This window comes from Podarcis erhardii (assembly GCF_964252035.2).
Source record: "Podarcis erhardii genome assembly, chromosome: 3".
Classification (NCBI taxonomy): domain Eukaryota; kingdom Metazoa; phylum Chordata; class Lepidosauria; order Squamata; family Lacertidae; genus Podarcis; species Podarcis erhardii.
In genome coordinates, this window is record NC_138507.1 from 65,105,421 (window position 1) to 65,119,992 (window position 14,572).

At 41.0% G+C, this 14,572-nt stretch overlaps 2 protein-coding genes and 1 long non-coding RNA gene across 7 annotated transcripts in view; 2 read left to right on the plus strand and 1 right to left on the minus strand.

Annotated features, from left to right (window-relative positions):
• SHPRH (SNF2 histone linker PHD RING helicase) overlaps positions 1-4,642 on the minus strand; it is a 46,235-nt gene extending 41,593 nt beyond the window's left edge. The window contains exons 1-2 of one of the 2 annotated variants that reach the window (XM_081855244.1): positions 4,416-4,642; positions 998-1,653 (exon numbers count right to left, since the gene is read on the minus strand). In XM_081855244.1, coding sequence (XP_081711370.1) covers positions 998-1,624 — 627 coding nt within the window. In that variant the 5' untranslated portion in view covers positions 1,625-1,653; positions 4,416-4,642. The remainder of the gene's footprint in view (positions 1-997; positions 1,654-4,415) is intronic. The other variant, XM_081855245.1, reaches the window with a different exon arrangement.
• Positions 4,643-4,705: 63 nt separating this feature from the next.
• LOC309338286 lies at positions 4,706-10,334 on the plus strand. 2 transcript variants are annotated; one of them, XR_014154835.1, is made up of 2 exons: positions 4,706-4,940; positions 9,591-10,334. It is a non-coding gene; the product is annotated as an uncharacterized lncRNA (long non-coding RNA). The 2 variants fall into 2 exon arrangements; XR_014154836.1 differs by lacking the exon at positions 4,706-4,940 and adding an exon at positions 5,268-5,951.
• Positions 10,335-10,815: 481 nt separating this feature from the next.
• Positions 10,816-14,572, plus strand: part of GRM1 (glutamate metabotropic receptor 1) — a 178,375-nt gene continuing 174,618 nt past the window's right edge. For 2 of the 3 annotated variants that reach the window (XM_081854320.1, XM_081854323.1), the window contains exon 1: positions 10,817-11,102. The gene's annotated coding sequence lies outside the window, so the exon portion shown is untranslated. Of the gene's footprint in view, positions 11,103-14,572 lie in introns of all 3 variants that reach the window. The other variant, XM_081854322.1, reaches the window with a different exon arrangement.

The window sequence follows — 14,572 nt, forward strand, 5'->3', positions numbered from 1 at the left end:
GAGTCAGAAATTAAGGACTTAAGCTGTGGATTTAAGGCTGTGTGGAGATAAACTTTCGATCCAAAGCAATGTTTCAAGATGAAGCTGGAAAGTTAAGAGTTTTGGAGTGTCGCACTCAGAAAAAATACCGTCGCCATTTTGTGAGGCATTGTGGGAGCTCTTGGGTCTGGGAGGAGAAAGAGAGAGATAGAGTTGTTTACATATCGTGAATCAACTCCTCGGTGGGACTTAAGAGCGACAAATGCCAAAATTTACGATGGAAAAAGTGATGTTATCTATGAAGGAGATATATGGAAACCATCTGGACTTAGTGAGGAACGGGAAATCCACACAGGAATATAACACTTGCTATCGGCTTAAGGAGACTAACAGAAGAGATCGTAAAGGAAAAAGAGAAATTATACGAACAAGATATGATGTGGCAACACCAAGATAAGACTGGATAGAATTATGAACTTTGTTTGGACCGATTGGGACTGATTTGGACATTAACGCAGTAATAAGAAGATGATCTGAATTCCCCTTTGGATCTTGAAGTATGGGTTCCCCCAACAAAATTTAAAAATTTGGCTTTGTAATTCGGAATTTATATGATGTGATTTAATTTGATGTGATTGGCCAGTTAATAAAAATTATTTAAAAATAAAATAAAATAAAATAAACTAAATCTTACCAAAAAAACTACCTATAATGTTCATGTTGCAGGCAAGCATTTGGCTTACTTTTAATATTCATTGGACCAATCTTACATTGCAATCCTACACATATTTAGGATTATGTGCATAATGAACTCAATGGAATTTAATTCTGAATAAATATGCATGACCATATTGTTAATGTAAATAGAGACAATTCTCTGAAAATCAAACAGAAAGGGTACTGTTTGAATCATATTATGGTGCTGCCAGATGTTCACGTAATATGTTAATTCCAAGTACGAAATAAATGGCTTATTCTTAGCAGTTAGGAAGTCTTATTAATTACGTAAATCAAGTACCTTTAAGCACTGGCCATCTCCGGATCTTTGACAAAGTACAATTACTCTCTTCTTTTGCAGCCACATCAAGTCTTCTAACATTTCATTATTTAAAGATGATTCAACTAACACGTCTTCTTGGTAAGTGTTCTGTAATGATTCTTCCCTCTCATCATTCTTTGCATGAATACAGATTCGCAAATGATCACTAGGTTCTGCTCTCATCAATGTAAAACTCTTTTTATGGACATTCTCACTTAGTTGTTGACCAGGAAGAGGTTGCAGAATGAACTCTCCAAGTAAGGTTTTCCAGTTAGAATCAGAAATATAAGGAAATATCACAATATTTAGCTGTATGGATATAGAAGTCAAGAGATGGCAGGAATCTTCTGCTTCATCCAAAATGGTTGAAATGCTCAATGATTTTAGGTTGTTTACTTTGAGCGTCGAAACTTCATCAGTGCTATCATCATTTATAACAACATGTGTTGTAAAAGATGAGCTTGTACCTGCAAGAGGTTGGTCTTCATCCACTGCATCCAAATCTATCACTTCATTTTTACAGTCATCATGCATATTCCAGCAGAGCTGCTTCTTTTTCTCATCATTCATCCTCGATGGAGGAGCACGCTTTCGACGGCCACTCATTTTTATGTTTCACTAGCAGTGTTTAATCTCTGTAATACAGATTGACATCCATTTACATTTCTGCATGGATTAGTATACTTTGGTTTATTAACAATAAAGGCCCGATCCAAATGTATAGGTAAGAATCCATAGTTTATTGAACAGAGAATGAGTGCTGTGTCCCATCTCCTCTCTCTCTCTCTCTCACACACACCCACCCACGAAAAAATATTCTGGGGTTTGATCAGAAACTGTGGCTTAATCTCTAACTGCAAATGGTTTCAAGGCAAGAATGATAAATAGTAGCATGTGAAGGAGCCACAACACTTGTCAAAATTATATCTAAAATGTAAGTCCTGAGTAAAAAGTAAATATATCTTAATCAGTTTGTGCTTACAACAACAATATTTTCACAAGTTAAATATTCTTCCCTCCAAATTTGTTTTCTAATTCTAAATATAATTCAAAACATTACCATCTCTAAAGGGTGAATTCACCAGTGGATCTGTACCCTTCATCTCGAAATATAAGACTAGTTAATTATGAAATGATGTTATTTAAAAATAGGCATGTGATTACAAATGGATGGAGACCATGCACCCAAAATATAGTCTAAATCCCAAGAGGTACTCATTTATGGTTCCTCGTCATCCTGGAAAAAAGTGACAAGTGGTTCTGTTCTGGGCCCGTTGTTGTTCAACATCTTTATAGGATGAAGGAATTGAGGGGATGCTCATCAAATTTGCAGATGACATCAAACTGGGAGGGGTAGCTAATGCCGCAGAATCAAAATTCAAAATGACTTTAACAGATTGGAGAACTGGGCACAAGCTAACAAAATGAATTTCAATAGGACTGGGGGCACCTGGCTTACTAACAGTGCATGAGAAAAGGATCTTACTCAGACCATACTTGACATACTGTGTCCAATTCTGGGCACTACAATTTAAGATGGATGTTGACAAGCTGGAACATGAATCCATTCTGGATAGCTCAGTTGGTTAGAGCATGGTGCTGATAGCGCCAAGGTTGCAGGTTTGATCCCTGTATGGGACAACTGCATATTCCTGCATTGCAGGGGGTTGGACTAGATGATCCTCAGGGTCCCTTCCAACTCTAGAATTTTATTGTATAAATGTGCAGAGGGGGGCACCCAAGATGATCAACGGTCTGGAAACTAAGCCTTATGAGGAGCACTTGAAGGACCTAGGTATATTTAGCCTGTAAAAAAGGAGACAGAGGATATATGATAGTTATCTTCAAATATCTTAAGGGGTGTCACATGGTGGAGGAAGCATGCTTGTTTTCTCCTGCTCTGGAGGGTAGGACTTGAACCAATGGCTTCAGGTTACAAGAAAGGAGCTTTCTGACAGTAAGAGCTGTTCAGCAGTAGAGAGATGGTGGACTCTCCTTCCTTGGAGGTTTTTAAACAGAGGTTGGACGGCCATCTGTCATGGATGCTTTAGCTGAGATTCCTGCACTGCAAGGGGTTGGACTAGATGACCCTTGGAATCCCTTCCAACTCTAAGATTCTATGAACATGAGAGACTTGCTTTAATCACCAAGTTAATATGACAACAAGGACACATGAATACCTGCTGATTAACAACTTAAAAAACCACAACCCTGTTCCTCAGAAAGCTTATATCTGGGCATTCATTCAGAATTTGCCTTATACCACCTTATACAACAACACACCCTCATTGCCTTAAAGCTAAAATATTTGGACAGATGAGGATGGAGGCTGAGATGAGGGATGCAGGCAGTATTTTTAACTCTTCGTGAAAGGACTATTAATGTTGGTAGCACTACATGACATTTTGTCTCAAGGAGGAAATCAGCCACACAATCAAACTTATTCCAAAGGGGTAGTTGTGTTACTCTCTTGGAGCAAAATACACCAAAAGCCTTATGGCATCTTAAAAGATTAACAAATTAATTACAGCATAAACATTTATAGACAACCATAATAAATTTGACGGTCTTTAAGGTGCCACAAGACTCTTTGTTGCATATACTATCAACCATATTTGCACTTAACAAATGAAAGCCATGATTAATACATGTACATCAAACAAAGAAGTTATGCCACAGATACAAACTAAACTTGATACATATTTATTTGCATTAAGAACTCTGGGACCCATCTGTTACTCAGGTCATTTAATCTACATCAGCTGAGAGGAAGTGAAATGGGCAAAGAATTCTTATGTGCGCATTCAAAACCATGTAATCTGGATTCCTTACTAAACTACAGTTTAGTAACTACTGCTACCATATTTCAAAGTGGAGTAGACACTGGGCAAAGACAGTGGGGTATTCCCCTCCTTCCACTTCACTGTATGCTTATAAACAAAGACACTACGAATATTCTACGATTGTTTCCAACTACATTATCAGATAAATATATATAATAAGCTCTGGCTGTACATGCACATGACATACCAGAAAAAGATTTTTTGTTTTTGAAGGAGAGAGAAGATTAGCGTGCTCCTCCCAACAACTTATAAGAGGGGCTTTTGGGGGGTGGGGAGAGTGAGATACAAAACCGCAAGACAATTATTCATTATATTGTGCATATTATAAGAATATGCAGATAATAGGGATACCAACAAGGCCAAGGCGCCGGTAACAACGCCTCCCCCCCCCCATTAAGGCCTATTGCACGTCATAGACCAACGAAGAAGCTGTCTCTCCCTCTATATATAAAACTATAAACACACACACGTGTGTGTAAGTGTGTAAGCGACAGGTGGGGGCGAAGCCACTAACTGCAACCTCCCACCCGCTGCTTCTTCTCAGCCTGACGCACCTGAGAGGGTTGGGATCAGCTCCTTGGGGCTCCTCCCCGGCTTCCCCTTCTGGGCCCGGCGGCAGCGGCGGCGGCGACGAGGCTGGCAGAAGAAACGAGCTCCTGAGCAGCTCCAAGGAGCGCAGCGACCATCCTTGAACCAGGAAGAGGAGGAAGAAGCGAAGGGAGGGTGGGGGGAGGGGAAAGCCAAACAACAACCAGATTCTCCCCTCAAAGTTCACCCGCCGGACGGAGGAAGGAAGCGGAAACAGAGAGCGACGCGGAGGCCCCGCCCACTGCCCCTCTCGCGCTAGCACGCGCCCGCCCGCCCGCCCCACCCCACAACGGCAGAGAAGCGGCGAATGTGCGCGTGCGCGGTGCCTTCTTTTTTCTAAGCCGGCGTATCCCGTGTTTCTGCGGGGAGGACAAACGTAGACGGTTGTGCAACAGCTGCTGTAGGACCCGGTCCACCCAGATTAGGTTGCTGTGATGGGTTTAACCAGGATTAGTTTGGGGCGTGTTGGTTGGTCTTGAGGTTCTGCGAAGGTCTTGAGCCTTATTTTAAAATTATTATTTATTTTTTAAATCCAACCCCTGTCTTTTCGTCTTAAGAGTTAGATGCAACTTTTTAAAGATCTTGTAGTGCAGCGAACACTTTGGAACTCCTTGCCTATTGAAGCCAGGCAGGTGCCTTCACTGTACTCTTTTTGGCACCTGCTGCTAAAGACATTTTTGTTTAGGGGAGCAGACCCATGCATCTAGAATGCTTGTGTGCTTTTATATTTTCAGTGGTTTTAATTGTCTTAATTCTTCTTACCAATAATGTTATTTTTTTATTTGGTATGGAAAATGTTTAGGATTTTTTTAAAAAACAAAAATGAAGCTTTATAGAAATTTTATGAAACATATAAATAAATTAAAAAAATTGGTGTTCCACAGCAAAATGGATACAACAAGCCAGAAGTTTGCCCACCTTGGTTCATAAGAGGAAGAGAAAGCAGGTCAGCTGGCAGAAATAGCTCTTCCTTTTGCCTGTTTCTGGTTCCCTGCTGCTGAGCCAAATCCTTGCTGCTGCACCACCCAAAGAGAAAGACCAAGCAAACAAAGGGAAGCAGCAGAAACCATCCCTGGCTGAGTGATCCTAAGGAGGCAATGGCTGCCGCTGCCCTGAACCTAGAAAGGAGGGGGGGTGGAAGTTTGAGGACGGCAGGGAAGCATGCAGGCAGGCTCCTGCCTCTTCTCTCTTGCCCACCCTTGCTGGTGCCCACCTGTCAGTCATGTGGTATCATCACAACAAGCTGAATAATGTTTTTGCAGAACTGAAACTGCAGTGGAATGGAAGCAGTGCCGCATGCACTGGATACAGAGCAAAATGGAAGATGATGGATTATCACAAGTAGACGCACATCCAGCAACAGATCTAGGAGAAGTTCCAATAGTAAAGTGTCTGTGCAAATGCAACCTTGGTAGAACATCAAGGGAACATTGCAGGAATATTACGGTGGGGTTGCAGGTGGACATGATGTCACAAGTACTATGACCACCTTGCTGCATTCAGTAAATTTCACTAGTTAGGAACATAACCTTATGCTGAGTCAAACCATTGGTCCATCACGTTCAGTATTGTCTTCATCATCCCTGGCCATGCTGGCTGGGGCTGATGGAGTCCAACAATATCTGAAGGGCCAGAGGTTAACCCCCTCTCATCTCCACTTACTGATTTAACTGTCCAGAGGTTCAGACAGGGAATATTCCCAGTTCTACTTGGAAATGGTAGGCAATCTTGGGTTTCTGGCATACAAACCAGAAGCTCTGTTGCTAAGCTACAACCCTTTCTGCAGTTACTGAATAGGAACCATTAATTTTACCAGTTGAATTCAACTTTTAATAATTTCTTTTTTAAAACAACAACACCTTAATGAAAGATTAGAAGACAAATACAGCTAGTTAATGTTGACACTACATAACTACAGTGACCCAACACGCTCGGTTTTTTTCCAAAGAAGGCGTTTAATAACGTCTACCTGTCTGCTTCAGTAGAACAGCTTTGACACCTTTCAAGGCTCACAGGAATATGGTGATAATTATTTAATTAAAGTGTGCAAAAGCTTGTGAAGATTTGCCGACAAGATCATAGCCCAGCATAAATGAGATGTTTTACTACAGCAAACTATAAAACTATTCAAGCATAAAGTTGCTGTACTTAAGTTTCAGATCAGTGAAGAGATCAACTTTATATAAACCAGTGGGGAAATTACCTCCAGAGGATTTTACACCTTCATTTCCTTCCTCCAGTTTAATTGCTTATGTTGTATACTAACACGCCAGACATTGCAGAGGATTTCTGGCAATGTTCATAATGTTCTTTCACACTAAGTAATGATCCTATATGGCTGGTCTGAGAGTGAAAGATCCAGATTATTTGGGGCAATGTTACTTAGCGGGATACTTAAGGCTTTTCAAGATGACCCTAAAAGTGGGTGTATTATTGTGATAACACAGAGTAATATACACTGATGGTGCTAAACTCGGTAGGGTAGTAGGGCATGTCTGCTTTGTGGCTTTTCAGTACCCATCTCTTTATAAATAAATATTTCAAAGTATACAGGGGTGAGGAACCTGTCACCATCCAGATGTTATTGGACTCCAACTCCCATCAGCCCCAGACAGCATGGTCAGTGGTCAGGGATGATGTGAATTGTAGTACAGCAACATCTAGAAGACCATAAATTTCCTATCCCTGCTATAGAGGATTTCACTGGCAGTTGACTCTGTGATGAACAGAGGCCAAAATTCTTTCAGATACACAGACAATCAACACATGCGCCCATGCTACACTGAATTTCTATCCCTTATTTGAAATGTCTTTGCATAATGTTATTAATACAGAATTTCACTGTGGTAGCTGCTAACAGGCAATAGCTCTGTCTTACAATGCTGCTAATTTGTCTTTTAATGCTGGTGAAATGCCATATGCTATGACAATAGGGGAGTTCAGATAAACATTAAAAGAACATGTGAGGAGCTTGTGCACAAGATAGCCCTGATGTCAACACATCCAGTGGCCCCATCCTCACCACCCACATGTCCTACATGTGTGAGAAGAGGCTTTCTGTGTGCACCAGTATATGCATGCAGAGAGCCTACACATATGACGATCCAAATTGCCCCAGGATTTTACTCCCAGATTGTCCTTAATTAACTGCCCGGCTGACATCCTCTATCGTAGGATCCGCTGTTCACCATGGCGGCAGCACCGGAAGTGATTTCTATGAATATTTGAACCCCATAATGGTGCTATTACGATTAGGATAATAATTCCATCCTTCAGTCTGAAAAGTTGTGGTTTAAAAATTAATTCACTTTGAGCTAAGTGAAAAAGAAAGAGTACTTTAAAGGAAGGCCTTATATCTAATTAAGTGGTCCTATTTCATTTCTGAAATAGCAATCATGATTTCATTAGGTGAAGAGTTAACTATCTCTTAAGCAGTGTGTGTGTTTTATGCTCAGGAGCATTTTGGCTTTAGATAACTGAAATACTAAGCCAGCCCATAAAGTGCCGCTGGAAAGCATTTTATACCCCTGAAAATGTGGCTGCAAAGCCAATTTAAATTCTCTGGAGTCTGTGGCTGCTCAGTATACATGTCACTGTTGTGAAGGGAGCAATATATTATTCCAGTAGCTGCCAATTTGGAACACCCTAAGGAGGGTGTAGTATATTATTCTGCTAGCTTTCAGTTGGAAATACCCCAGAGACAGAGAGGGTCTGCTTCAGATTGCGAAGGAAGATACCATTTTTAAATGTTCCCTTACATTAAAAAAAATTGATACCTTCACCTGCATTTTGAAGTGGTACAGTCCATTCTATTACCCCAGAATTTTACCACTGAATTCTGCTGCATAAACCAGGCTAGATAATTGTCCCTTAATGGTGGTTTCTCTGGACAATGATCAAGTTCCTCCTCACCTCCACCTACCCCTTAATGCTAAAACAAAATTCTTCAACTTCCTAAACTTACAGATAGGTAGCCGTGTTGGTCTGCCATAGTCGAAACAAAATAAAAAAAAATTCCTTCCAGTAGCACCTTAAAGACCAACTAAGTTAGTTCTTGGTATGAGCTTTCGTGTGCATGCAGAAGTGTGCATGCACACAAAAGCTCATACCAAGAACTAACTTAGTTGGTCTTTAAGGTGCTACTGGAAGGAATTTTTTTTATTTTGTTCCTAAACTTACTTCCTAAACTTACTCGCTAAATGTGTCAAAAATGTTATGGTGTCATGTGACTCAGGGTTTCTCAGGGACTGAGGCTCTGGATACAGAGGATACCTTCGACTGTGAGGTGGATTTCCCCTCAGAACCAGTCTTGGTTGTTCCTGTCTCTTCAGGTGTTACATCACCAGAGGAGCAGGTGATGCCTGCATTTCTCCAGCCCCAAGAGGTTGCACCACCTTTCTCAGACTCTAAGGGTGACAGCTCAGAGATCATAGAAGAATCCTGGGCTGCTCTGAGCTGCCAAAGTCAATGGCTCCCAAACACGATTCCAACCACCAGGGGCGAGGCTGGCTACTCAGCGGAAGCTGCAGTCCAGTTAAGGCTAAATAATAAAAATTTATAATAATAATAATTTATTATTTATACCCCGCCCATCTGGCTAAGCCTCCCCAGCCACTCTGGGCGGCTCCCAATCAAGTGTTAAAAAGAATACAATAAATCTGACTTTGTTGGTTGTTGGAGCAGCATTTAAGACTGTCTTGTCCAACTTCCAATCTATGTGATGTGGAGCTGTCCAGGGTGCTAACTACCTTTGCCTTGACCCCTTATCTGCTTCTTTTATTATTATTAAAGATTTTCTTGTTTTACAGAAGTATGTGTAATGTCTCTCGTATTTTTTCCATGTAACATTTTTACAAATCAGTTTCATTTGTTGAGACATTAGGAAGAAAAGGGGTGGGGGGAGATGGGGGGGGGGGTTGGGTGGCGATGTTTCTATTTTGCTGAATGTATGTAGGGTTTGGTGTCAGTGTTACTCTTGCCAGTTCTCTGCTGTTCACTTGTGTTCCTTTGGTGGTGAGAGAGGTTGGGGTTGGCCTAGGGTGTGGTTGTTTGTTTGTGATTGGCTGTGGTGATCTTTGTTTTTGCCTGGCATTGCTTATCTGAACCTATTGCCTCTGCTTTGTCCGACTTTGAATTGGCAGATTTCTGCTTGACCTCAGTGAAGGACCCTCAGTGAGAAACAGTGTGAACATCTCCCAGGGTGAGAAACTGGGAGAGAAAAGGAAAGCTCCCAGGCGAGAGCTCGGAGTGTCTGTCATTTTCTGTGTGGGGCTGGGATTAAGAGCTACTTTGGACAGAGAGGCGATTTTGAATTTGTGCACTGTTTTGTATTTTAGATACCTGGCTGATGATGTTCTCCTTCCTTTTTGTTTGTGCTGTTGCTGTTATGAGAATCTGTATTTTATCTTTTTTAAAAAATCTGTATTCCATTACGTATTTTTTATGACAATTGTAACCATTTTGATTTTTATATTGTACAGATATTATGTTATGTATTGACATTTGTGTTCTGTGTTTTAAACTGACTTGTGCTCTTTCATCGAAGGGTGGTATATAAAATACACATAATAAGGGTGATGTGTGTGTGTATAAAACAATATTAATAATATCAACATCACTAGCAAAATAACAATAATATAGTATATATTTGTACTGGCTTCTCCCATCCTAGCATGACATCACACCACACTGATGCTATGTATGGGTTGTGCCCATAATTAATCTTAAATGCATAAAAACATTGTGTGAGTTAGCTAAGCTCATATTTTTCCATCTCCACTGTGGTACTAAATCCGTTTTCTCTCAAAAAATTTCTCTTCGGCTCTGTACAGGCACCACACAGGTGTCTTAACATATTTTTCATGTACAGTAAAAATGTGAACAGACTGAGTTTCTCTTCTGCTGTCAACACAGCACTGTGCATTCTGTGTTAATGTCCAAAACACTTCCTCCGCAGCACCACCCCGTGATTCTCTTTCAGGAACATGACATGAAAACATCATGTCTGCATGACATGAAAACATCACAAGTCTGTACATACTCCCTGGATAGGATTGAAAGGATTTATTAGTTATGTTTTAAAGCTTCCATTTGGTGCTTCAGACAATTGTAGATGGAAGATTATATTCAGTGTAAGAGGCACCAAAGGCCATTGGGAGGCTCCTAGGAAGAACCTTGTGGCAAGGAGGTGGCCAGCTTGGCCCCATCCGCTGGCCACAGAAAGATCTTGCTTTCTCCTCCATGCCAGAAAGAACACTGTTTCCTGCTTGGCAGGGGGTTGGACTCGATGGCCCTTGTGGTCTCTTCCAACTCTATGATTCTATGATTCTATGAACACTTGGCTCCAACTTCCAGTATTGCAGAAGCAAAATGAGAGGATGTTCTGGCCCCATCAATTGAGAGCCATCAACTGCTATTCAAGCAAGAACACTGGCCAGCGAAGATCAACTATAAATTGATGACTATAAACAGGTGACTATAAATGCCTGGTTATGGCCCACTGCTTCAGTCTGGCCTTAAGGCGTTGATGTTCCATTTCTCTGTATTTTCCATCCACTTCTTTTCCCTTGTGGGTCTTTGTGTGCCTGATGGCAGTGCTCTTCTTTTAAATTGATGCAAACTGCTTTGGGAGAGAATAATTGCCTGAAAAAGAGGTGGGTAGGTTAAAAATATGGTAAAATAAATAAGCAAACTGTGTTGAATGCCACCGAATCAGCAGGTCTATGAGTGAATGTCAGACAATAGAGATTAAATGTAATACTGTTTCGTTGAATTGCTGCTGGAAAGAAAACAGGACCTAAACTGCTATAGTTAATGCAAGAAATGTATGGTCCATTAGACCCAGTATAAAGTATACATTAATATTCCTTTTAGGTTAGTCAAATGTCATGAGGGCCAATGTCAGTGCGTAAAACAGGAAACTGCCTCATAGCAGATCAGCCGCAAGGGAAAAAAGTGGGGGTGATCATAAAACTATACATGAATTTTTCATGTACAGTTAGATAGTTTGTTATTTTAAGTTCTTCTAGCTTTCTTTGTATTCCCATAATATCTGATTTAATCTTAACAGGTAAATTTTAAAAGCGAGGGTTCAATTTCTCAAATAGTCATGAAGAGAGGTAATAGCCCCGCAAAATACCAAGAGAAAGATGAAGTTACTAAATACAAAACCCCACTATTTCTTTAAATATTGGCTTTAAAAAAATAAAATCTCTCCAAAAATACTGGAGAATTCTCAAGAAAAAAAACATAGGTACAGTACATTTTCCTCAGTGCATGGAAATGAGACACAGTTTTCTCCGATAATAAGTGCTCTGCAATTTGAAAAGTGTAGCTATTTCAGTTGTATTCATGAGGCAATTACCGTATTAATGACCACTAAACAAAATGAACCAAGGAAGCACAGGGTTCTCTCCTGCTTTTTTCATACTGTAAACTTTCTGAAGGTTCATATTTTAAATGCATATCTAAAACACATTGATTTAATCAAAAGTTTAATTTATTTTCCAAACTGGGCTACCAGGTTACAAATAGAGCAGCTCTGCTGTATTTGTTATGCTGCTCAAGAATGAATGAGGTGCCTTAGACTTTTGCAACCTCATTTTTCAAAAATAAAGGGAGTACTGGATGGTCTGTACTTGAATTTCTGATATAATTTACTGTCACGGCCTTGGGAAGGGGCTCATATCAGAGCAGCCCCTGGGTGGCAGCATCTGGACAGATGTGTCACTCACCAACACAAACCCACGAGCCTGTCTTGATTGTGATGACTGCAGATTACCAAGAATTTATTTAGCAAGATTAGTTAAAGAAAGGAATATGACTTTGATTTCTCAGCAGATGGGATATATCATTTAGGAAATGCTGGATCCTTGCTTTCTTTAGTGGACTTGCTTTGTGCTGTGTGATAGGATACAGGGAGGACAGAAGTATCTCTGCACTAGTAGTGACAGGCCATTAGTGGCCTGTTTTGGCTTTGACTTGGGGAGACTGCTCTCCTCCTTTGCTGAGTTGGTCAGGTTAAGAGTATAAGAAGAGTCCTGCTGGATCAGACCAGTGTCTCATTTAGTTCAGCATCCTGTTCTCACAGTGGCCAACCAGATGCCTATGGGAATCCCACAATCAGGACCTGGTGGAGTTGGACAGGTCTAGAGATATAACTTCTCCCTTCTGTCTTTGGTCTGCCTATCCTTGGCATCTCCAAGTAGGGTTGAGACATTCTCCTGCCTGGTACCTGGCCTGGAGAGCCACTACCAGTCAGAGCAGACAATACTGAAGTAGGGAGAAGAAGAGTTTGGATTTGATATCCCACTTTATCACTACCCGAAGGAGTCTCAAAGCGTCTAACATTCTCCTTTCCCTTCCTCCCCCACAACAAACACTCTGTGAGGTGAGTGAGGCTGAGAGACTTCAGAGAAGTGTGACTAGCCCAAGGTCACCCAGCAGCTGCATGTGGAGGAGCGGAGACACGAACCCAGTTCCCCAGATTATGAGTCTATCGCTCTTAACCACTACACCAACAGGATGACTTGATAAAAGGCTTTAGCAGACCCAACCATTGTTTTCATGCCCTGCTTGCCTTGCTACTGCTAAGCTAGAATAAAGCAAGTTGTGACTGACTTCTCCCTTCTGCCATCAAGGATGTCCTGTGTAATTTCTTTCCTCCATCTAGCTACTCTCCTCTTTGCCATTGTACAAATAGCAATATGGGTGAATCGAGGGGATATTTGAGCCAGTTCAAATATTCATTTGTTTTCCCCATTTTCCAGCCTACAGGCATCTATTTATGTATTAAACATGTTGTTACCAAGGGGATGCAGTACAAACCTTACATACCCACCTCATAAAAAACTAGTGTTATCTTGTGCACCTTCAAGATTGCTGTGATCTAAGCTCTACCAGTGTGAGCCAACCAGCATTATCTATCCAAGCTTCTCTCTGTTGGATATTGTAAGAACACTATGACCCTAAGATTTAAGTGTGCATTGAAAAACCCTCCCTTTAGCTACCAAATTTGGATCTTAACTAGCCCTCTGCTAATGAAAGGGCTCCTTACATTCATGGAGGGAGCTGGTATCTAGCAGAGTATGGGGTGGTATGCCTTTTTTTTTTCTCATCTCTCCTTTCCCCAGCAGTTGCGCAATGCTGCTGTGGAGCACCATTCATAACTCTCTGCGGCAGATTGGCAGGGGGGAAAAGGAGGTTACTGAAAGTCACTTCTCCACTTCCATTAGTGAGAGAGTCTCATGATCAGAATTCCATTCACATGACACTCTCACCTGCAGAAGCTTGCTTAGGCTACACTCCAAATCCCACTTACCTGCAAATAAGCCCCTTTAATTTAAAGAGCGCTTCTTTCTGAGTAGACATCGTTAGGGTTGCAACCTTAGGATCTAAGTCAATGACTTGTGAGCAGAGCAAGGTGCTTCAGGAAGTGGCGCATGATTGCATGGTCCATGATTAGCTAGAACTCCCAAGGAAGTTGGTGTTCAGTTCACATATGACCCAAGACAGACCTATCTGAGACTTTTCCATATTAAGCTCAGAGTGGAGTTATGTTAGAGGGTCGAGGTACATTCCACAAGTGAAGATGAAGGACTTTTAATGGGGTTATGCTGTTCATATCAGTCACAATTCCAACATGTCAACATGCTTTTTTCTCATAACCCTTTCTAAATTCCCAATATTTTATTTTGTTTGTTTTGCCTTTTAAATCAGCACTTAAACAACAACAACATAAGCCTTTTTAAATTGTAGGAGACAATAGGGGAATGTAGGGAATGTAGGGAAATTGGATGACCCTTTCTGACTTTTGTGATTCTGCTAAGATACATTTGTGCAATATATAGAAATGAAAAACTAGATATGGCAGGATACTGAGGGGTGCAAAGAGCAGCTGCTAAATATTTGATGCAGGCATTCTCTTCTGTGCTAAAGTTACTCATTGGTTGGGGATAGGAGGGGGAATAAGTCCTAACTTTTGCAGCAAATGGGGTTTTGTTGTTCGATGTCAACAATATGGAACAAGGGACTTTGATAACTAGTCCCAGATATATTTCATGGCAGGTTGCCAGAAGAGAGAGTGGCTGGCCTGATCTCTGTTGCTGCTTGAGTGCCATCATTG